Source organism: Myotis nattereri (assembly GCF_964212035.1).
Source record: "Myotis nattereri genome assembly, chromosome: 3".
Lineage (NCBI taxonomy): Eukaryota > Metazoa > Chordata > Mammalia > Chiroptera > Vespertilionidae > Myotis > Myotis nattereri.
Window position 1 is genome coordinate 178,546,271 of NC_138077.1, and position 22,281 is coordinate 178,568,551.

The 22,281-nt window shown below is 53.3% G+C and overlaps 1 protein-coding gene across 1 annotated transcript; it reads right to left on the reverse strand.

Moving 5' to 3' along the window:
* Window positions 1-964: 964 nt before the first annotated feature.
* Window positions 965-17,614, reverse strand: CIMAP2 (ciliary microtubule associated protein 2; the record flags this gene model as incomplete). The annotated part of the gene is made up of 9 exons (XM_081086065.1): window positions 965-1,037; window positions 5,721-5,854; window positions 7,823-7,945; window positions 8,958-9,119; window positions 10,687-10,830; window positions 10,976-11,113; window positions 16,696-16,818; window positions 16,986-17,150; window positions 17,606-17,614. 9 exons carry the CDS (start codon window positions 17,612-17,614, stop codon window positions 965-967), a joined length of 1,071 nt encoding a protein of 356 aa, XP_080942191.1.
* Between the last annotated feature and the right edge of the window lie 4,667 nt (window positions 17,615-22,281).

The following is a 22,281-nucleotide window of genomic DNA, read 5'->3' on the forward strand; positions in this document are numbered from 1 at the left end:
TCATTCTGAGCATGAGAATAGTTTTCTCAAGTTTTTCTTTTTCCTTTATTTTTGTTTTCTTTTTCCATCACCATTTATCCCCCCATACCCTCTTTCACCTCACCTACCTCTCCCTCCCTGCAATCACCAACCATACTGTTGTCCATATTCATGAGTTCTTTCTCTTTTTTATCTTTTTTTTTTTTATTTGTCCTCAACTAAGGATATTTTCTGCTGATTTTTAGAGAGTGTGGAAGGGAGGGGGAGAGACAGAGAGAAACATCAATTGGTTACCTCCCTCGGCCCATGGACTAAAGGGTTGTGGGTTCAATTCCGGTCAAGGGCATGTACACCAGTTGCAAGCTCAATTCCCGGCTGACGCTCCAGCCACTGAGCCAACCCGGCTAGGGCAGGGGGAGGGGGAGTATCTTTTTTAAGGCACCAGACCTGGTTGTCAGGAGCTCTGGGCTACAGTCCTGGCTTGGTCACCAGGTTGTGATCTAACAAATTTTGGCAAGTGAACCCTGTGAAGACTATTTCCTCACCTACAAAATGGATGGAGACGGAGTACTCCTGCTGGGGACCTAGAGCTGCCTTATGACACACGCCACACTCCACCGCCTCTTGGAATTTAATGAACAGGGAGTCAAGCACTTCGGCTTTAGAATAGAAGGGGTCCCAAAAGTGCCCACCGTATGCCACCCCTTCGGTCCATCTGCTGTCTGGCTCCCATGTCCATGTCACTGACCAGTTTGAATTCTCAGGATAACTGAGCTCTCATATCAAAAGATACGTGGCTCCAGATGTCCCAGGGAGTTGTCTCCGACAGAAGTGACCCCACCATCACATCTCTCCCCTCTCCCCGGCATTCCCAAGTGTCCTCTCTCCAAGGCCCCTCCATCCCCACTTCCACCCTCCGATCCCCAAATTTGTCTTCAGTCCTTTGGGCCCTCTGGTCACCGCAGGCTGTCCTTCACATGTGGCTTCAAGGAGTAGGATCCGAATTATAATCCACAGTCGTAAGGCACTTCCCCTTAGTAAAAGGTGTGATCCTTTCCCTTTAAAAAGAAAGAGGGGAAAAAGAAAACGGAACTGGTCCTGTGGAAGGGAGTGCCCCCCCCCACCCCACCCCCCCACCCCCCCACCCCCTGTCCAGGGAGGGTGCCCACAGGGGATGAACCAGTACCGAGAGCCTACACGGGGTTAGGGGCCAAAATTGACCCCTGGAGCTTTTCTATCAAAGCAGCCTATTTCTAAGGAGGAGATTCCTCTACTTTGCATCCCTTTCAGCTCATCAGAGCCCCCAAGTTGCTTTGTCAGAACTTCAAATACAGAATCCTAGCACCTGAAAGATCATTTAGCCCAACCCATCAGCCCAGAAACACGCTCAAGTGTCTACCCCCGCCAAAAATGAAGGAAGGAAGATAGGTGAGAAAGAAGGAAGGAGGGGAGGGAGGGAAAGGAGGAAGAAGGGAAGGAAAGGACGAGTGGGCAAAATGATGGCCTGGCCTTGGAGCTACGGCCTGCCTTTCCCTGGCGCCATGCTGTCTCCACGGTAATCACCAGACTTCTGTGTTCAGTAATAAATGCGTCGTGGGGGTTGCAGGAAGCAGGAACTCTGTGCTGAACTTCCTAAGAGTCCCCACGTCCTGACACTTCCACCGTAGCAGCAGGCACAGGCCCGGGAGGTAAAAGGAAGTGATCAGGTGAGGGCAGGTGGGCTGAGGACATGAAGACGGTCATGGCGAAGGCTGGCTTTGCCTTAGCCTCCCGTCTCTGCCTTAGCTTCCTGCTCTCATCCTCCAGAAAGTCGGGGAAAGTGTTCTTAATGAAGAGAGGTCTTGGGTCCCGTCTGCCCCCACCCTGCTTCTCACGCTGCCCTATAACTGTAGAAAGGGGGCTGAGTGCCTTCCCCAGGAAGCTGGGAGCCACTGTGGGGCCGAACAGCTACCTGGTTCTCTTTTGCAATGTCCCAGGAGGCAGGGTTTGCCCGGCAGATAGTAAGTGCTCAACTGATTTTTGGAGACCAGATGCACAAATGCCACTGACTAGCAGTGACTTTAGGAAAACACTTTCTCTCTCCAAATTCATTTGTCTCAACTGAAAAACACTGCACGTAATACCTACCTTTTAAAGTTACTATGTCAGTAAAGACATATAAAGTCATACAGCCCAGTGGTTGAGTGTTAACCTGTGAACCAAGAGGTCATGGTTCAATTCCCGGTCAAGGCACATGCCTGGTTGCAGGCTCGATCCCTAGTAGGAGTGTGCAGGAGGCAGCCAATCAATGATTTTTTCTCACTATTGATGTTTCTATATCTCTCTCTTTCTCTCCCTCTTCTTTCCTCTCTGAAATCAATAAAAATATTTTTAAAAAGGGAAAGAAAATCACTGTACATTATAAGTATATTCCAATTATAATTATTATTACAAAGAATGGATATTTATTACTTCAACCTCAGATTTCTGGACAAGGAACATGGCTTTAGCTTAAAATGCTAAAAAGGCAGTATGCATTTTGAAGTAGTTAGGAGGAAGCATACTGATGTCTGCCATTTACTTTGAAATTTATCAAATTATAAGAGGAGCAATAGAAGGATAGAAGAATGAGAATGGATGAATGATTAGTAGATTAGTAGATGAATAGGTATATGTCATAAAGCAAGAAGAATAAAACATTAATGATATAATCTAAGTGGCAGGTATAGGGGTACATTGTAAAATCATTTCAATTTTACTGTATGTTTGAAAAAATTCATAATAAGACATCAGATAAAAAAAATTTTAAGGAAAAATGAATTTCTCCTGAATTAAATGGGAGTTCCCAGGTGTTTCTTTCATGGAGCTACCCAGACACTGGGCCATTTCATCAATGAATGCCCTGACTCGTCCTCTGACACATATCCACTGAGCTCCTCCTATACATGCCAGCTAGATGCTGGAGCCAGACAATAGAGAAGTTCTGTTCAGTAGGTACCACAAGCATATGAACAAATATCCTATATAATAAAGAGGTAATATGCTAATTAGACCAAACAGCCAAACGACCGTCCGGACGACCTTCCTGACGAAGTTGGGGCTGCGAGGGCCGAGCCCCTTGCACGCATTTCATGCATCAGGCCTCTAGTTACAATATAATGGGGAAAGTGCTCCAACCAGAGAACTCACAAGAGGCTGAGAATGGAAAAATCTTGGAAGCCTCATGTTTAGGCACAGTTGTGGGGGATGAATAGGAGTTTTCCAGAAACTAGGAGAAGGCTATTCCAAGAACAGATCACAGCATGGCCAAAGGCTGGAGAGCAAGGGGGTAGCCCGGTAGTACAAAGCAAGTCCTGGCTGGAGCACAGAGAGCCCATGTCCACACAGACACAGGTGGCCAGATGGAATAAAAAGACCTGACTGGGCGAGCCAGAAAGGTGAGCGGGTGGAAAACCTGTTCCATAGGGTCAGTCAGCCAAATGTATAAGCACAGCTCTAAGGAGCGACAAACAGAAGGCCGCCTTTCCCAGGCAGGGGTTAAATCCCAGCTGCCCAGCTAGGCCCGGTTTGGCAGGAAGGAGGAGGTGAGGCTGGGAGTGAGGGGTGACAAAGATTAGCTGTAACTTCGCATTCCAGAAGGTGACTTCGCCACTCTCCCACACATGCCCTCCCTTGCCTGACTGAAGACAGCAATTGTTCAAAGACATGTTGTGTCCTGCCAACCCACAGCCTCCCCCAAATGGGCCCAGGAGGAGAGAGGCTGAAGCACAGGTCGGAGTCAGAGCCGGCTCCTCGTCCCTGCCCGACCTCTGCTTGGCTGCAGGACCCTGGCCTTTCCCATCACCCACCCCTCCGAGCCTCACTCACTCAGGTACAAATGGGAAGGTAGCACTGCCGTCACCCTTGCCTTTCCTCAGCAGCTCCACAGCCCATGGCTGTCTGCACGCTCTCACCCGCAGCTGCGCACACTGGACTGTGATCGCCGCCCTGGGGCCAAGGCAGGGATGCACAACCGCACAACACGGAGGAGCTGTGAGGACCCAGTGAGAGCACCTCCAGTCATGCAGTCCTCATTTGTTTTTATTAATTCTGTGCTCCTTCTTTATTATTTTCACAAATCAAGTGAAAGAAAAATAATTGGAGGAAGTAGAGACAATGCAGAGTAAAAAGAAACCTACGGAAAACTCATTATCCTGAGATGAACGGACATGCTGCATGAATGACACAGAGCAGGGTGCTATTAAAGGAGAGAGGAACACACAAGAGGCCCTGGCTGGTGTTGCTCAATGGTTAGAGTGGCAGTCCAGCTTACCGTATGTCCGTGGGTCCCTTTCCCGAGCAAGGGCACATGGCCAGGGCGCATGTGGGAGGCAACCGATCTGTCTCTCTCTCACATCAATGTTTCTCTGTCTGTTTCTCTCTCTTTCACTCTCCCTCCCTCCCTAAAAATCAATGGAAAAAATATCCTCAGGTGAGGATTAAAAAAACACACACATACACAAGAGCTCTTAGGAATGAAAAAAGATGACAACACATAAAAAGGTAATAATAAGGAAGAAAGATGAGGACAAAGAAAATTTACCAGGAAGTAGGACAGAAAAGGTAGATAAGGCAAATAAAGGGGAAAAAGACAAGAAAATGACAGCGTCAAACCATTCATCTGAAAGAGAAGACAAAGGGGTAAATCGTCAAAGACAAAAACACAAAACTTTTCCCAGAATAGAAGGTCCTGAGTTTTCTGAAGGAAAGAACCCACGAAGTACCCAAGCAATAAATGAAAACAGACTCACACGAAGACCCATGGCCACGAAATTTCAGAACACGAGGGACAAAGAGAAGATCCTAAAAAGGTCCAGAGGGGAAGATGTAGGCTGCATACCAAGGGCAGAAAACCGGAATGGCACCGGAATTCTCAACAACCACACTTGAAACTCAAAGTCTTCAAAATCCCAAGGGAAAATTATTTCGAACCTAAAAGTTTATATCCAATCAAAGCATCAATCAGTTGCGCGGGTAAGGAATATAATTATTTTTCTGGAATTCAGTCTATCAATAATGTTACCTCCCGTTCCTTTTTCTAAGGAAGCCACCAAAACAAGGAAGCCACAGGACGACCTTGATACAAATAAACAATTAAAAGCTGGGTTTCCCTGAGCAGTCCTGGCCCTCATACCCTCCCCGGGATTCCCAACAACAGAACAAACTAAAATGCATGCTTCATATTTTCACATTCCTGAGACTAAGAACATACTGTAACCAATGGTCTCTAAGGTCAATAAAATGTGGCAGCCGGCCGCTAACACTTGCAAGCCGTTTCACAGCAGCTCTGGTTTTCAAGCCCCTTTTTTTTTTTTTCTTTTGGTTTCACAACAGCATCCTGAAATGCGTTTTACCAACCCCACTATGAACACCAGGAAACAGAGATTCCATGGGGTGCAGCCTTGCGAGGCAGAGCCTGGACAGTGTGGGTCGCAGGGGCAGGAGTTAGTGTTGATGCGTTCCTGTTCCTTACCACAGCATCTCATCTGGGTCTCCACAGTCCTCTGCTCATTTGACAGTTAAGGAAAACGAGGCTCAGAGAGGTTAAGCGACTTGCCCCACCTCACACAGCCAGTGATCGGCAGAGCCAGGATCTGAACTCTCTCCACGGCCACAGCTGTTTGGCAGGCTCTGGGGCAGCAGCTGTGTTCCCCTGAGCACAAGTTGGGGGAGGGCCCTGCCCACCCTAGAGTGAGCTCTGCTGGAGCTCCAGGGGCACTCACTGCAAGAACTTGTCCCGGGCCGGGTTCGAGGGATAGCGCTTGGCTCCGCCCATGAACAGGGACCGATATCGCTGACGCTGGTCCTTGCTCTCCATCAGCCAGGTGTTGAGGTAGTAGCCCACACCGACGGGGTTCTGCACAGGGAGGGAGGCAGGCTGTGAGCAGGTGGATGCCTGGCCTGGAGACGTGATCCCAGGCTCCTCCCTCTCCAGGCTCCTCCCTACTGTCTTTATGATGGGATGACTTGTGTCCCCCCCCAAATATGTGGAAGCCTTAACCCCAACCCCTCAGAATGCGACCTTATGTGGAAATCCTGTAGTTGCAGATGCAATTAGTTAAGATGACGTTGCCCTGGAGTAGGGTGGGCTCTTAACCTAACGTGATAGGTATCCGTACAGAAGAGGAGACGGGGGTAGGGGTAGGGAGAAGACGGCCATACAACACAGAGATTGGGGTGATACATCCACAAGCCAAGGAAGCCCAAGGATTGCCGGCCACCAAGGCGAGGCAGAGGGAGGATTCCCCCAGCAGGTTTCAGAGGGAGCACAGCCCTGCTGACACCTGGATTTCAGACCTCCGGCCTCTAGATCTGTGAGCGGATCAGTTCCTGCTGTTTTAAACCATCTAGTAGTTTGTGGTACTTTGTTATGGCAGCCCTAGGAAATAAAGATGCCACCCCACCCAGAAACCTGGGTCAGCCGTACATACAAGACAGAGGTTCAGAGAGGAGGTCAACCTGCCCAGGGTGACGAGTGAGGGCAGAGCAACCTCCGGACAGGGACCCGCCACCCACAGAGAAGCGGCACCAAGGGTGAGCTGGGAGATGCTGGGAACCAAACCCTCGTCCAATGTGAAGCTGAACTTGCTGCCAACAAGAGAAAGGCCTGTCTCCTGGGGGAGCAGGCTCCCAGCCAGATGTGTGGGCGAGCTCAGCCTCTGGAACCCGGGCCCCCCTTCAGCCCCTCCCACTTCTGCCCGCCCTGTGGTAGCAGCATGGCCATTGGCTCTTTTCTAAACATCTTATTTGGGGTGTCCGAGGGAAGACCCCCCTCCCTGTAGGAGATGCAGGCTGGCGGTGAGAAAAGGAAGGAGGAGGTGGAGAGGTGGGATGGCTGGCATGCTGCTGTCCTCGGGAGGGGAGCTCAGGTGTGGGGTGGGGATGAGGCAATGGGAGCATAATGAGAAGACAAGTGAGTTACAAGCAGATGTTCTCAGGGAGACCAGGAGAGGCCTTAAAAGTATACAGCTGTTCAGCCCGCCGGCATGACTCAGTGGTTGAACATCAACCTATGAACCAGGAGATCATGGTTTGATTCCGGTCAGGACACATGCCCGGGTTGCGGGCTCGATCCCCAGTAGGGGGCATGCAGAAGGCAGACATTCAATGATTCTCATCGTTGATGTCTCTCTCTATCTCTATCTCTCTCTCTCCTCCTCCTCCTCCTCCTCCTCCTCCTCCTCCTCCTCCTCCTCCTCCTCCTCTCTGAAATCAATAAAAATACATTTTTTTAAAAAAATACAGCTGTTCAAAACCAGGCACAACTAACCTGTGCTACAGGAAGTCAGGACAGGGGAAGATTACCTCATACATGTGGGTTGGCTGCCTTTGGAGAGGGGGAAGATGGAAAAGGGGGGGGACACTGGAGTCCTTGCTCAACCAGGGAAGAGAAATGGGCCAATTCCACCAGTTGCCTCTGAGGCCTCAAGACAAATACAAGAGAGAAGGGAGGGCGCGCTGCCCTGAAAAAAGGAGAGAATGAGACAGTTCTGGGAGGTGTCCCTTCGCGCAGTGGTTCTCAAAGTGCAGTCCCTGGGGCAGCAGCATCTGCATCATGGGGAACTTGTTAGAAGTGGAAATTCCCAGGCCCCGCCCCCGGCTCTGAATCGGGTGCTCTGGTGTGGGGCCCAGCAATCTGTGTTTTAACAAGCCCTCTACGGGGATGCTAATGCAGCTCAAGTTTGAAAACTGCTGTCTTAGAGAAATATGATAGTGGGAGTGGTTAGTCCCTGGGGGAGAAAAGGTGGGGGATAGGGCTCACTCAGAGCATCCATTCCCAGGGGCAGGGGGCTTGGGGCTGCTCATCACCCCCGCAGACACTCACCCAGCTCCCCAGCATCTGGGTGCTCCTCCCGCTTGTCCGCTTGGAGGACAGCAGGAACGGTGGCTGGGTGCCCCGTTTGCATTCCTTCTCTGGAGGAAGCCACATGCCCGGCCCAGACGTGGCCTAGGGGTAAGGGATAAAGGCGGAAAGCTGGGGAGGTCTAGCAGTGGTCAGCCTGGGGCCAGGGCAGGTGCGGGCGCCCAATAGCCCTGGGCCTTGAGCCAAGGACAGTGGGAGGCCAGCCACCTCCCAACTCACCAGGCGCCCACCTCCCAGGGGTGAAGGGCCCTATGGTGCCCTAATGAATCCATGCCACCCATACCAACCCCCACCCTCTAGCCTGACACCTCTTTCCAGTTTCCCAGGGTCCTCCAGGCCTGGGAGGGTGCAGAGAGATGACAGACCCAGCCTGGGAGCAGAAGCCTCCAGACTTGGGAGCTCAATGAGTTGGGTCTGCCCGGCCCCCTCTTGCCCTCGCTGGGGGAGCCTGAGCAAGCCCTCCGTATCTCTGGGGCTCAGTTTCCTTTTGGGAAATGCAAATGGAACTCCCTTCATGGGTGGAGATGCTGGAAGGTGCCAGGCCCAGAGCAGGCATTTGGGAAATGTCAGTACCGTTTTCCCTTCCCCAGACCCTGCTGGGGAGGGGGGCCCAGCTAAAGTTGGGGACCTACTCAGATGACAGTCTGCCACCCTGCAGAGGGGAGCCCAAGACTCCCTCAGCGGGAACAGGCATGCAGTCCTGGTTGGGTAGAGGCCTTGTTCGCACCCTGCCCTGTCCCGGCGCCACCCCACACCCCACCCCCAAACCCGTGTTTTCTCTCCAGGAGAGGGGAAGTAGGGTGCAGATCCATGCCGGCCGGGCACTTTCTCGGACCAGGCTCCACCTATGGGCTCCAGTCCTTAACCTCATTTAATGCTCACAGCCACCTGTTATGCTCCTGGTTAGATCCAGGTGCAAACCAAGGCTCAGAGAGCGAGAGGGGCTCACCCAGCATGACTGGGAAGTGCAAGACCAGGACTGGGAACCAGATGGGTCTGACAGGAGGCTGAGCTCTCCCCCTGAGCCCCTGAAATAGCCACCGCACTGTACCCTGGCCCTCGGGAGTACTTTCCAAGAGAGTAAGGAGACACTGACTAGTTTTCGGGGACACTGGCTGAGGGTGCTCCAGTAAATCCTCTCTGAAGGGGTTGTTGGGTTGCGGGAAAGTTTCGAAAACACCCCACGCTTCTTATTGCAAGCAGAGTTAAATTCTTCCATGAAGCTCTTGACATTCATCAGCTCACTGGGCTTTTTTTTCTAAGAAACAGAAAGGAGGGAAAGGTTATCTGCTAAGCCAGGGAAATCAAGGGTCCCTTTCTGGACTCTCCCCAGCAATCGGAGAAAAGCAAGTGGCCACCCCGAGGCAGGTGAAGGCAGCCCCAGCTGGGGCGGGTCAGTTGGACATTCTCTAGCACCCTCACCCACAGGCCCACTTTGAGGATATCCATTCCTTCTTTCCTTCACTTGTTTCATGAACATTTACTGAGTCTAATGGGGGAACACTGCGGACTCTGGGGCAGAGAACTACTCTGTATGATACTATACTGGTGGGTACATATCATTATACATTTGTCCAAATGCACCACTAGGAAGCTAATGTCAGCTATGGACTTTGGGCCATGATGTGTCAATGCAGGCTCATCCTATATAATAAAAGGCTAATGTGCAAATCAACCAAACAGCAGAACAACTGGTTGCTATGACACGCAGTGACCACCAGGGGGCAGACGCTCAGCACAGGACTGCTGACATCAGTGGCTCAGTTCAGTGGCCATTTACCAAATGACCCAAAAGCATTCAACATTTCCCCACACAGCCTCTTCCCAGCAACCCAGTGCCCTTTACACAGCACTCACCACCTGCTAACACTCTATCTTGTTTTTCACTCATGACTATGTTTCCATTTCCATTAGAATGTAACCGCCAAAGGGGCAGGTTTGCCCTGCACCTAGACCATGACCTGGCCTAAACGTCCACACAGAGCGAATGCATAGTGGAGACAAAAAATAGATAATGACACAAACACTGAAGTCCAGTAGCTATGAGCATGAAGAAAGCAAAGCACAGGGTGAGATGGATCTCACAACAGGGACTTGATGGGTCCAGGAAAGGGAGGCTCAAGCTAAAATTCTTTTTTAAAAATGTATTTGTATTGATTTCAGAGAGGAAGAGAGAGAAACATCAATGATAAGAGAGAATCATTGATCAGCTTCCTCCTGCATGCCCCCTACTGGGGATCAAGCCACCCTGACCATGAATCAAACCTTGACCAGAAATCGAACCCTGACCAGGATCCTGGTTCATGGGTCGACACTCAACTCCTAGCCACACTGGCCAGGCTCGAGCTAAAATTATACCCCAGTTTCCCTTCCCAGCCCTCCAGTTCTCTGCCCAGTTAACAGCGTGCCACTAACCCGGCCAGTTTAGCTGGGTCTGTGATGCCCGGAAAATAAGTGTGTCCAGAACAGCAGGACTCAGACCTGAGCTGTGGAAGTCCCTGCAGGCTTTGTGGCCTGTCTCCCATCCAGACGGCATTGCGGCCGTCTGCACTGCCTCTGTAACTCATGCCAGTGCAGAGGCGAGAGGACTGGCAGTGACGTCAGACAGACGTGTGGGGGTTCAAATCCCAGCTCAGCACCTTACGGGTGGCCAGCCTCAGTTTCCTCATCTAGCACAGGGAGCCCTATCTCACCCTGCTGGAGGGTGAAGTGACAGGATGTGGGAGGGACATGGTGCTCAGCGCATGGTGGTGTTCCGGGGAGGGGCGGGGGGCAGTGAGGCCTGTTATCCTGCTGGGGAAATCCAACCCCTGCAAGGTACACACCTGCACAGAGAAATGTCCGTAAGGTTGGGGCTTGCTTCGGTCGCCGGAGAAAATGTCGTAGGGGCCGCGGGTGCCCATGGCGCGTGCCACGTATGCCTCTATGCCAGTTTTGAAGGAGTAGGTGCATGGTGCCAGGCCACTGCCCTGGAACAGAGCACAGATGCCCTGTTGGAGGGCTGCCACAGCAGGCCCCTCACCTCTGGGGGTCTCAGGGCCCCCGTCTGCTCTGGAAGTGTGCTCCCAGGACTATGCAGGCAGGTGGCCAGGCTCGGCCAGGGGAGGGGGCTACCTCATGACCCAAGGGGTGCGGCTTGTTGGTCATCCGGCACATGAGGCCCTCGGAGTGAGACCGGTCCCAGGCCTTCTTCTCCAGCTTTGTGTATGGGTTGCCCTTCTCTCCATAATTTCCAGGGCCTGGATTGTAGTTCTGTGGGGAATGGGGGAGACAGGAAGGCCATCAGTCCCACTCTTTGTGCTAAGCGCACCTAAGGAAGCGATACCTCCAAGAGGGGAGCAGGTTTTCAGGGACCAACCGCCCCCCAACACACAGCACTGTTGACCTAGGAGCCTCCACCACCGGTCAGACCTTCGGTTCCACATTCAGACTCTTCGCCAGGGCCCTGCTGCCTCTCAGCTTATCTTCTGCTGCTCCTTTCTGAAAGCCCCACTTCAGCCTACGTGGGTCTTTGCTGGTCCCCAAACACATGCCATTCTGCCACCCTCCTTACCCGTGCTGACTTGTGCTGTGACTGCCACCCGGAATGCCCTTCCTGCCTTCTCTGCCTCGGAAAATTATTCTAATCCTGCAGAGCCTACTCCACTGTCCTCTCTCAGAAAGGAAGCCTTCCTTCCCCCGTCAGCCCAGACAGTCGCTTGCTTAGGTGGTCTCAGAAATTCCATCTATTACATCCACGTCACAGCCCTGCATTTGCATGCACGAGTTTCATACCGTACCATGACCTGGATGGATCTGGAGTCCTGGGTTCAAATCTTGCCTCTGCTGCTTCCTAGCTGAGTGACGTTGGGCAGACCACTTAATCGTGCTGAACTCCCTTTGTAACGTGGGAATAGTAATACTTTCTTCCAGGGTAATGAGGATAAAATTAAATGTCCATAAAGCATCCGGCATGGTGCCCAGCACATACTGAGCACTGACGCATGGTAAGTCAGGGTGAGGTGGCTGTCGTGGAGGGGGTGAGAGGAGGTAAGAGCGGCTGAGACTTACAGCTGGAAGGCTGGAATGACCATTTGGGACCTTGACTGCCAAGGTCAGAAATAGTCTTTCGGCCGGCCGGTGCGGCTCAGTGGTTGAGTGTTGACCCATGCACCAAGAGGTCACGGGTTTGACTCCCTGTCAGGGCCTGTGCCTGTGTTGTGGGCTCCATCCCCAGCAGGTGTGCAGGAGGCAGCTAATCGATGTTGATGTTTCCCTCTCATCGCTGTTTCTCTCTCCCCCTCTCCCTTCCTCACTAAAATCAATAAAAATATATGTATATTTTAAAATAAATATGTTCTTTGTAGATGGAATGAGAAGAGCCACCCAGCAGTGTCGTCGGGTGAGTGGATGGGTGGAGGTCCTTGACCAGAGACCCAAAGGGATGTTCGTTGCTGTTCTGCATCTTTTAGCCACCAGGGGTCACCACTGCTCCATGATGGCTCAGCCCTTCCCACCTCTAGTCCCTAAGCCCTGGGGAAGTGGCCAGAACCAGGCAACCTGGCCGGAGGAGAGGACAGGAGCTCTGCTGGGAGAGGCAGGCCTCTGCAGGCATCTGAGCTGTTTGCCCTCGGTGGAACATGACTGAACACTGCCCGCTTCCAGGGCCTGGATTCCTGGTGTGTTCAGGAGGAAAGCCCCAAGGTAGGAAGCTGGGTCCTGCACCATGTGGTAGGTGTTGCACAAGCCTAGCATCGTGGTCCTGGAGGCAACCCCTAGATCAAATCAGTGCCATCGCAATCACAGGTGGGGAACCCGCATCTCAGAGAGGCAAGCCTGTGTCCCAGGTCCCGCCCCCAGAAAGAGGCGGTGCAAGGGTTCCAACCCCCAAATCCACGACCTTTCTGAGGCTCTACTGCAGCGGTTCTCAACCTGTGGGTAGCGACCCCTTTGGCGGTCCAACGACCCTTTCACAGGGGTCGCCTAAGACCATCCTGCATATCAGATATTTACATGACGATTCATAACAGTAGCAACATTACAGTTATGAAGTAGCAGCGAAAATAATTTTATGGTTGGGTCACAACATGAGGAGCTGTATTTAAAGGGCCAGAAGGTTGAGAACCACTGCTCTACTGTTTGCCAGGCACCATGTAGGCACTGGGCGGGAGGGCAGTGAGCGCCACATCGTGCCGGCACCTTAAAGGCGACCAACAGTTGTAAAAGGATGAGGCCACCGAGGCCTCTGCAGCCCAGTGCAGCACTCCATGGCAGCGCCCCATCTTTCCTTCAGGCTTTCAGGTCCAGAGGGGGTGGGTGGGAATAAGGAATTGGCACGTGTAAGACTTTTTTAGCCCCGGCCGGTTTGGCTCAGTGGATAGAGCACAGGCCCGGGACTGAAGCGTCCCGGGTTCCAGTCTGGTCTAGGACATGCACCTCAGTTGCAGGCTCCATCCCTGGCCCTGGTCAGGGCACGTGCAGGAGGCAACCAATCCTCAGTGGGGCCTGAGGCTCATTAAGACCTGATTCTGAGGTGTGAGGGTGCGTAGGAAGGTGCTGGCAATGTGGGAGACCAGGGAATCCATCAGAGGCTGCCCCTGTGTGGGGTGGGGCAGTGGTCTGGGCCAGGGCAGAGGCAGTAAGGATGGGAGGAGGAGGACAGGAGGCGAGAGCACAGACCCCATGGGTACAGAGGACGGGGGTCTGGGTCCCAGCTCTGGCAGCTGGGTGGAACCGTTCCCTGGAAGAGCAGGCCTGGGGGAGAAGCTGACGTGTGATGGGGATGGTAGGTGGGTGCAGAGTTTGAGGTGCCTGAGGGAGCCTGGGTGGGGCTCTGGAGCCATCTGCATGGAGCCTGGCTGAGGGGAAGAGGTCACCCCAAAGTGGGGAGGGCTGGGGAAGAGGAGCCACGGAGGGAGGCTGGTGGAGGAACTTCAGGGCTGCAGAGCCCGATGTCCCCAGAGCGGGGAGAATGCAGAGGGAAGGGTGGTGGCAGCACCCAGTGCCAGTGGGGGACGGGGCTCAGGAACCAGAGGGGAAGACATGGCCTTTGCAGGGTTCAACAGCCCCATCCTCTGGGGGGTGGGGTGTGGAGTCATGGGACCCCAAAGCAGGCCCCTCAGCTTTGGCAGGTGGTGTTTATAGACCTGCAGTGGTGGGGAGACAAGAGTGGGGACCAAAGACAAGGGGAGGCCGTCAGGGTCCCAGCCCAGGGCTCACACAAGGCGATGACCGAGGAAAGCAGGCCTTGGATGTGAGCTCCCCGCTGCCTTCACCCACCAGGGCAGTGACACTTCCTTGAACTTATTGTCCAAGGCGGAGCGTAGGAGAGCAACTCGGAGAAATCCTGCAGGGCCTGGCCAAGGTGACTGCGGGAGCAGATACGGGACCAGAGGGGAGGAGACTGCTGGGAGGGAGGGACACACAGGGGCATTGTCACTCTGTTTGGCCAACACTCACAGATGCCCTAGAGCAGTGGTTCTCAGCCTTCTGGCCCTTTCAATACAGTTCCTCATGTTGTGACCCAACCATAAAATTATTTTTGTTGCTACTTCATAACTGTAATGTTGCTACTGTTATGAATCATCATGTAAATATCTGATATGCAGGATGGTCTTAGGCGACCCCTGTGAAAGGGTCGTTGGACCGCCAAAGGGGTCGCAACCCACAGGTTGAGAACCGCTGCTCTGGAGCTTGGGCTTGGGAACACAGGAAGGAAACATACAGTGCCGGACGTGTTCCCCAACTCCACTGCCATCAGCTGGGCTGGGCCCTGACATCAGACCCTGTCCTCCACAGTGACTCAAGGGACAAAATCCAAGTGAGCCATGCCTATGGGCACAGCGCAGCGGTTACGCATGGACACCTGAATTCAAATCCTGCTTCTGTCAGTAGCTCTGTGGCCTTGGGCGGTTACTGAAACCCTCTGAACTCGTTTTCTCACCTAGAAAGTAGAGATGATGAGAGTGACTACTTCATAGGGCTGTTGTTAAAGGTTAAATTAATTACTACACTGAAGTGCTTAGAACAGTGCCAGGCCTGGATAAGTGCTGTGTTAAGTGTCAGCTATTACTACTTTAGGTTTGAAGCTAGTGACTCATTTTTAAATGCCTGCAGCCAACCCCTCTCTACGTTGCAGTCACAGCATCTGAACCTGAAGATGCAGGTACGTGTCCCCTGAGCAAGGCAAGGAGTAATTTCCAGGCCTCAGAGAAGGCCTCCCAGTGATGAGGTGTGGGGGAAAGGGCCTGGGTGTAGGGTTGGACATTCCTGGCTTGCGGCTGTGCAGCCAGAGGCAAGTTGCTTGCCCTCTCTGAGCCTGCAGGGCCTCATTAGGGGTGAATGTAAAAAATGAGAATGTTTTGGAGCACCTGGTACTTAGGAGGCAGGCATGCACAGAGTCCACAGATACTTCTTGTGTGCCTACTATGTGCCAGGAACCGCTAGGACCTGGGAATCTGCAGCAGCTAGGTAGATGTGGTCCACCCTCAGGGGCTGAGTCCAGTGGGGAGAGGGGGAGACTAAACACACAATCACAATAGGGATGCTTAGGAAAGGGAGATGTCACCTAAGGGGGGCTCAGGTCAGACCTTGGAGCTGAGAGCTGAGGGTTGAGTAGGAGTTTCTTAGGTGAAGGGCTAAAGGAAGAAGGGCATTTCTGGCAACAGGAAGAGCGGGAGCAAAGCCCTCATTGAAAGAGTGCGGTGCATGTGAGGAGCTGGGAGAAGCCAAGAGTGTCCAGCACAGAGCCCACGAGGGCCAGGGGAGGCGAGGCACTCAGCAAACCGAGTGCTCCCTCAGTATGGTGTGACTCCTGCCTTCTCTCTCAAGACCTTACTGAGCTTGAACCCCATTCAGTGTGCCCCCCCCACCCATCACCACATGGGATGTTCATCCCGGCCCATAGTGATACTACTGTGGCCCTTCTACTTACCCCTCCCCCCCCCCCAATGGCCATCACCTCCCATCTGGATCACTGCAGCCTCCAACCTGCACCCCCACCAGCAGGGTGTACCTCTGAAAATATTAGCCAGGCCCTTCCCAACAAAACCCTCCACTGTCCTCACACAGTCCTTGGGATCAAACCAGAAGCCCCCATTGCTGCCAGGTGCTCCTGGCCGGCCCCCAGTCCTCTGCCCTCTCTCCTCCTCTGTCCTTGTCCACTCTCTCCGGCCACACTGACCTCCTGCCTGCTGGTCCAACTCAGGGCCTTAGCCTGCACTGGCCCTGCTTGCCCAGAATGCTCTCTCGCAGATACCATGAATCTCCGTTGCTCACCTCCTCCCAGAGCCCATCCCCGACCACTATAAATTACCCATCCCCGACCACTCTATAAATTACAGTCCTGTCACTCTCTGTCCCTCCCCTGTCTCAGGTTTCCTCATAAGCCTGATGGCGTATGACCGGCTTCTTTATGCTGCTGTTTCTAGCTCCAGGACGCCAGCTCCAGGGCAGCAGGAACCTTGTCTTCATCACTGCTGGATCCCCAGGACCAACAACAGTGCATGGCGTTGAGTGGGTGCCCCATCATTACTGGCTGGACATACAGATGAATGAGTTTGTTGAGCACCTAATGTGTGCCGGGCTCTGTGCTGGGGGCTCGGAGATGAACCAGACCCATCCCGGGCAGCAGGGAACTTCCGGTCTAGTTCGGGGACAGACACAGGGCTACACACCAGCCAGTGCGCTTGAGACTGTGGCCCTGGAAACCTGAGGGCTGTGGGGACCCAAAGGTGAGCCGGGCCACGCCTGGGGAGGAAGTGGGACAAGAGGGGCGCTCCCAGCACCACCGGGCACCATGCTCTGAAGAGAGCAGAGGGTGGGAGGGCGCCCCGTCCTTCTAGGAGGACACCTACCCCGATGAGTCCTTGAAAGCGAAGCTCCCCGGAGCTGAGCAGCCCCCGGTTGCTGCACGGTTTCTGCCGCAGCTGTTCTAAGAAGTCTTTGAAGTTGTAGGAGCCGGGCCCGAGCTTGTCCTTCTGCCCCTTCAAGAAAAGAGAGAAGGTGAACACCTTGAACTTGGGGATGTCCACACGGAAGGAGCCCAGGGCGATGATGATGGTCCTTAAAGGACGAGCTCCCCTGGGCCTGGGAGGACACGGAGGCCTCCACTGGAGCGGGGAGCCGCGCGGCCCAGGGACCTTGCCTGCAGCCCCTTCTCTCTCATGATGGCCTGGGACTGGAAGTGGGGCAGCTGGGGCAGCCGGATGGCTTTCTGGGCCTTGGCCCAGCCTGTACCCACCTCCTTCTTGACCTTTTTCTTGCTGAAGCAGGTCTCCTTGCAGCCATAGGTCCCAGGTCCTAAGTGGGACTGAGTCAGAGCACAGTCAGAGCTGGGACGGCCAACACACCCAGTCCACCCACAGCAAGTCCTCACGAAGTTGCACCCTGACCCGGGCGTGACCTGCCCCTCTCTGCCCCACCCCCAGCACCTAGCCTGGCACTGAGGGGCGTGGTACTCAAGGTACCAACATGAATTCCTCTGTCATTGGCCTCCTCACCCTTCAGGGAGGAGCAGTAACTCATGCAAGAGCCTACAGCCAGCCAGTGCAAGAGGTGGGGCTGGGACCCAGGTCTCTGCGGCCCCAACCCATGCTGTTTCCACAACAGTCCTGCCCTGGCTCTAGCCAAGCTCTGTGTGAGGACTAAAGACGTGGAGAGGTATAAAACATATCCCTAGATGGCTCCGCTCAGCCACCACAGTAGGGGACTCAGAGGGCAGAGGCCAGCCCGCGTGGGAGGGTCAGCAAAGCTGGGCAGACTCACGTAGCTCATGGAACGAAGCTTCTCTCAGCTTCTTCTGCTCAGGATAAACAGCAGAGACATCAAACCTGGGGAAGGACAGGGGCCGTGGGAGAGCCCCGCGCCTGGCCCCCAGCCCTAGCACCAGCAGGTTAGGGGTAGGGAAGGTGACTTTGGAGCTAGCCCGTGAAGGGTGACAGCGCTGCTCCCACCCCAGGGCCTTCGTCCTTCCTGGTCCCCTTCCGGCCACTGGGAGCCTTGACGCAAAAGTCATTTTCTCTGTGCAACCCCCGCCCCACCCTCCAGCACTCACCTCCTCCTCCTCCCAGCTTTCTTTTTCTCCATAACCCTTATCACTACCCAACATCTTATATATTGTTCTTTTTTTGTTTACTATCCACTCCGCCCCACAAGAATGCCAACCCTGAGTACAAGGTTTTGCTGTTTTGTTCACGGCTGTATCCCAGATGCTACAACATATTGAGTAGGCGGCATGTGTACCTCAATATCATGTATGTATGAATGAAGAAAGACCCCTGGACTGAAACCCCACCCACCACGTTTAGGCTGAGCGACCTGCTATGTACGGGCCAAGCTACGTGGCCTCTGAGCCTGGCACCTTGTAGGCGCTTTTGAAATGGTTTTAAATAATCACAGTGATCAACAGACTGTGGACAGGGAAGTGCAGAAGGTGGGGGGGGGTGGAAGCCCAGCCTCCCACCGCACAGCCAGCCCTCCTACAGCTCCTCCCCCAGGCTCGCAGCCCTGCATTGGTGGCCCTTCCTCCTTCCAACTTCCAGCCCAGCCCCACCTGTGGCTCTTCACCCCGAGAAAGGCAAGCGCCTCGCTGAACCACTTCACGGGCTGCCCTGCAGTCCGGCCCCAGCGGCGAGGTCCTGGGAGAGCTGGGCCTCCCCCCTCCCCCGGACTCCTCCGCGCTGGTCGCTGGTCCGACGGTCGCTGGTCCTGGTCCGCTGGCCTCCGCTGCTGCCACAGCAACCGGGCCTGAGATTTGTGATTCGCCAGAGAATCCTGGCGCGTCTGTGCCCACGTGGCGCCCCACAGGCCTGCCCGCGCTGTCCCCCGACGTGCCCATTGCGCTGTGCACATTTCCACGCGCTGCCGTGCCAGAGAGCCTTCCCCGGGCCCCGCAGGTGTAACGGCCCCTCCTGGTGGCTCATATGGACGCCGTGGGCGGGTTTTAGAGTTACTTGTTGAGGAACCGTTTCTGATTTCTTTCTTTGTCCCCGGGCTCAGCCACGGGTCAGGTAGAGCACAGATCAGGGAATGCCTCTGAGTGTTCCCCTTCTGCCCATCGGAACCCTGGAACCCACGGACGGCTCGACTGGGGCAAAGAGGGCACCTCGTTCCTTCTGCCGTCTGGGGAGAGAAGGAGAGCCAGCAGGGAGGGCATGAGTAAGGCTGCAGAGAGGGAGGAAGGATGGCGTCAGGACTCATCGTCCTTCAGACATTTCCCCCCCACCCCCCACCCCCTTCCTCGCCCCCCCCCCCGCCCCCCCACACACACGCACTCTGCAGAGGCTGTGCAGGGCACATGGGACTCACATGAGGTCCCAGCCCTGAGAGGCTAGCAGGGGAAATAATGACCACAAAGTGTGGCCAGGCCCCTGAGAGAGGAAGGCCTCTGACCCAGCCAGTGGGTGGGTAGATCAGGGAAGGCTTCCTGGAGGAGGAGAATTCCAAACTCCTCATTGAAGTACGTGTATGACCTACTAGGTAAAGAAAGGAATTGAGAGTATATGCTCCCAACGGGTCAGTTCTCTTCCCTCCTCCTCCTTTATCTGGCACAGCAGAGAACGACACCCCCTCCTACATTAAGGAGTCATTTATGGTGCAGGACTTAAGTCAGAAATAGGACTTTCCCTGCATCTAGCTCCTCCTGGAACTGGACTACTGGGGTAGTGGTCTCCTTTCCAGCCCCACCCAATGCCCTTCTGACATCCCAACATAGCATTTCAATAGGGAAGTTGGATGCCCAGCACAGCCGTGCCACTCAAGCAGCAGGTCAGGCGGGCACCAAGCCATGGCTGGCAGTGTCCACCCTGCACTGAGGAGCTGAAGCACAGACGCTGCCCCTTCCCAACTGTGCTACCTGGGCAAGCCACCTCCTTCTCCGATTCTCAGCTTTCTTACCTGTAAATAAAGCGAATCGTCTCTGTACTTGGGCTAATTTAGGTATGCTCCTGGCGTGCAGCAGAAGCTCGGTAAGAGGTCAATACTGCCCTCGGAAAGGCACCTTCAGAAGGTCCAGGGCAGAGACTGTGTCTCATTCACTCCTGGGCAGTACCTGGAACATAGTAAATGCTCAGTAAATCTTTGCTGAGCGACAAATGAACAAATAAATGAATCTAGCCCAGCTTCCCAAGAGTGCATAAATCCTCAAAGAGACTCGGGTTTGAATCCTGGCCCTGCTGCTTCCCAGCTGGTGGCCTTGGGCAAGTTACCCTGGCCAAGGCTCCGTTTCCTGCAGGCATATGACTGCAGCCTCCTGGAGGAGCTATTTTGGGGTGTCAGTGAGGAGTGGCGGTGTAAACTACCAAGTCCTGTGCAAGGGGAGTCCCTGTGCAAGGGGAGTACTCTCAGGGTGTCCCAGACCTGCCTGGGCTGCTTCTGTCCCTGCCTGAGCCTCTTGGCTGTAGGACTCATGGAGGAGTGACCACAGGCTATAAGCCAAGGTCCACTGTGATGGGAGTCCTGGCTGCCAGACACACCAGAGCAGGCCAGGGTGAGTCAGCTGTGCAGCAAGGACTACACTTATCCCACAGCCTCCCCACCACAGCTACTCACTCTTTCTCTATTGTAGGCGCTGCTGCAACCCCCCTCCTACCCTCATTACACAGCAGAGGACACTAAGGCTCAGACAGGGAGAGTAATTTGCCCTGGTCACACCTAGTGAGGTGTAGGATCACACAGTGGATATGGAACTCACAACTAGGTTTGAGAGTTCCCTGGCTGCAAGAGTTTCTAACTCATCCAGATTCTGGAACCATCTGTTACGTCAACAGAGTCAAGTCAAGCTTCTCGGCCAAGATTCAGGCTTCTGTGATGGGGCTCTGGCACTGCCTTCAGTCCTCATCCCTTGCCATCGCCTCCCCATGCTCCGTAAGCGTCAACCATAGGAGGCTGCTCTGTCCCTAGGCATACCTGCACTGCAAGCCTCTGGCCTGTCACACGCCTTTCCTGCTGCTGAAATACACCTCCCCATTCAACTCCTGCTCGTCTTCTCAGAGTCAGATCAAAGGCCACGATGAAAAGCAAACAGACAAAAACAGGAAAAGGAACAAGTATTGGTGAGGATGTAGGAAAATAAGAACATTTGTGCATTGTTGGTGGGAATGTAAAATGGTGCAGCTCCATGGAAAGTAGTATAGCAGTTCCTCAAACAATTAAACTTACAATTACTACCATATGACCAAGCAATTCCGCTTCTGGGTATATACCCAAAAGGATCGAAAGCAGGTCTTAAGTAGAGATTTGTACATGCATTGTTCCCAATAGTCAAGAGAAAGAAGCCACTCTCTTGGGGTGAATGGATAAACAAACTGGGTCATGTACATACAATGAAATATTCAGCCTTAAAAAGAAGGAAATTCTGAAGTATTCTACAAGATAGAAGAACAATGACATTATTCTAAGTGAAATAAGCCAGACACAAAAGGGCAAATGTTATATTACTGGAGGCCCAGTACACAAAATTCGTGCACAGGTAGGGTCCCTAGCAGCTGCTGGCTGCCGCTGGGGCCTCCCTTCCCTGGCTGCTGGCCAGGGCCTTCCTTTGTTCTGCACTGCACCCTGGTGGTCAGCACACATCACAGCGAGCAATCAAACTCTGGTCCCGTGGTTGTCAAACAGTGGCTCACGAGCTACATGCGGCTCTTTGGCCCCTTGAGTGTGCCTCTTCCTAAGCCAGGGGTCCTCAGACTTTTTAAACAGGGGGCCAGTTCACTGTCCCTCAGACCGTTGGAGGGCCGGACTATAGTTTTTAAAAAAACTATGAACAAATTCCTATGCACACTGCACATATCTTATTTTGAAGTAAAAAAAAACAAAACAGGAACAAATACAATATTTGTATTTGCATGTGGCCCGTGGGTCGTAGTTTGAGGACCCCTGTCCTAAGCCTTAGGAGTACCCTAATTAAGTTAATAACAATGTACCTACCTATATAGTTTAAGTTTAAAAAATTTGGCTCTCAAAAGAAATTTCAATCGTTGTACTGTTGATATTTGGCTCTGTTGACTAATGAGTTTGCCAACCACTGTCCTGGTTGATTGAACTCCCAAGGGGACACTTTGTATACTAGGCTTTTATATACTAGTATATATAGATTCCACTCATACGAGACAGCGGTAGAGTGGTGGTTACCAGGGACTAGAGAAGGGGGGAGTGGGAATTATTGTTTAATGGGCACAGAGTTACAGTTTGAGAAGATGAAAACGTTCTAGAAATGGGTGGTGGTGATGGTTGCACAACCATGTGAATATAATTAATGCTACTGACTGTACACTTAAAAATGGCTAAAATGGTAAATTTTATGTTAAGTGTATATTACCACAATCAAATAATTTTAAAAAGCCACACACTCTGAAATCCATTCCTTCTCCTTCCAAGAGGGTGAGAGCCGACATTTCATCTCATGATCACCAGAAAAGTATTAAACTTTAGCCCTGGCTGGTGTG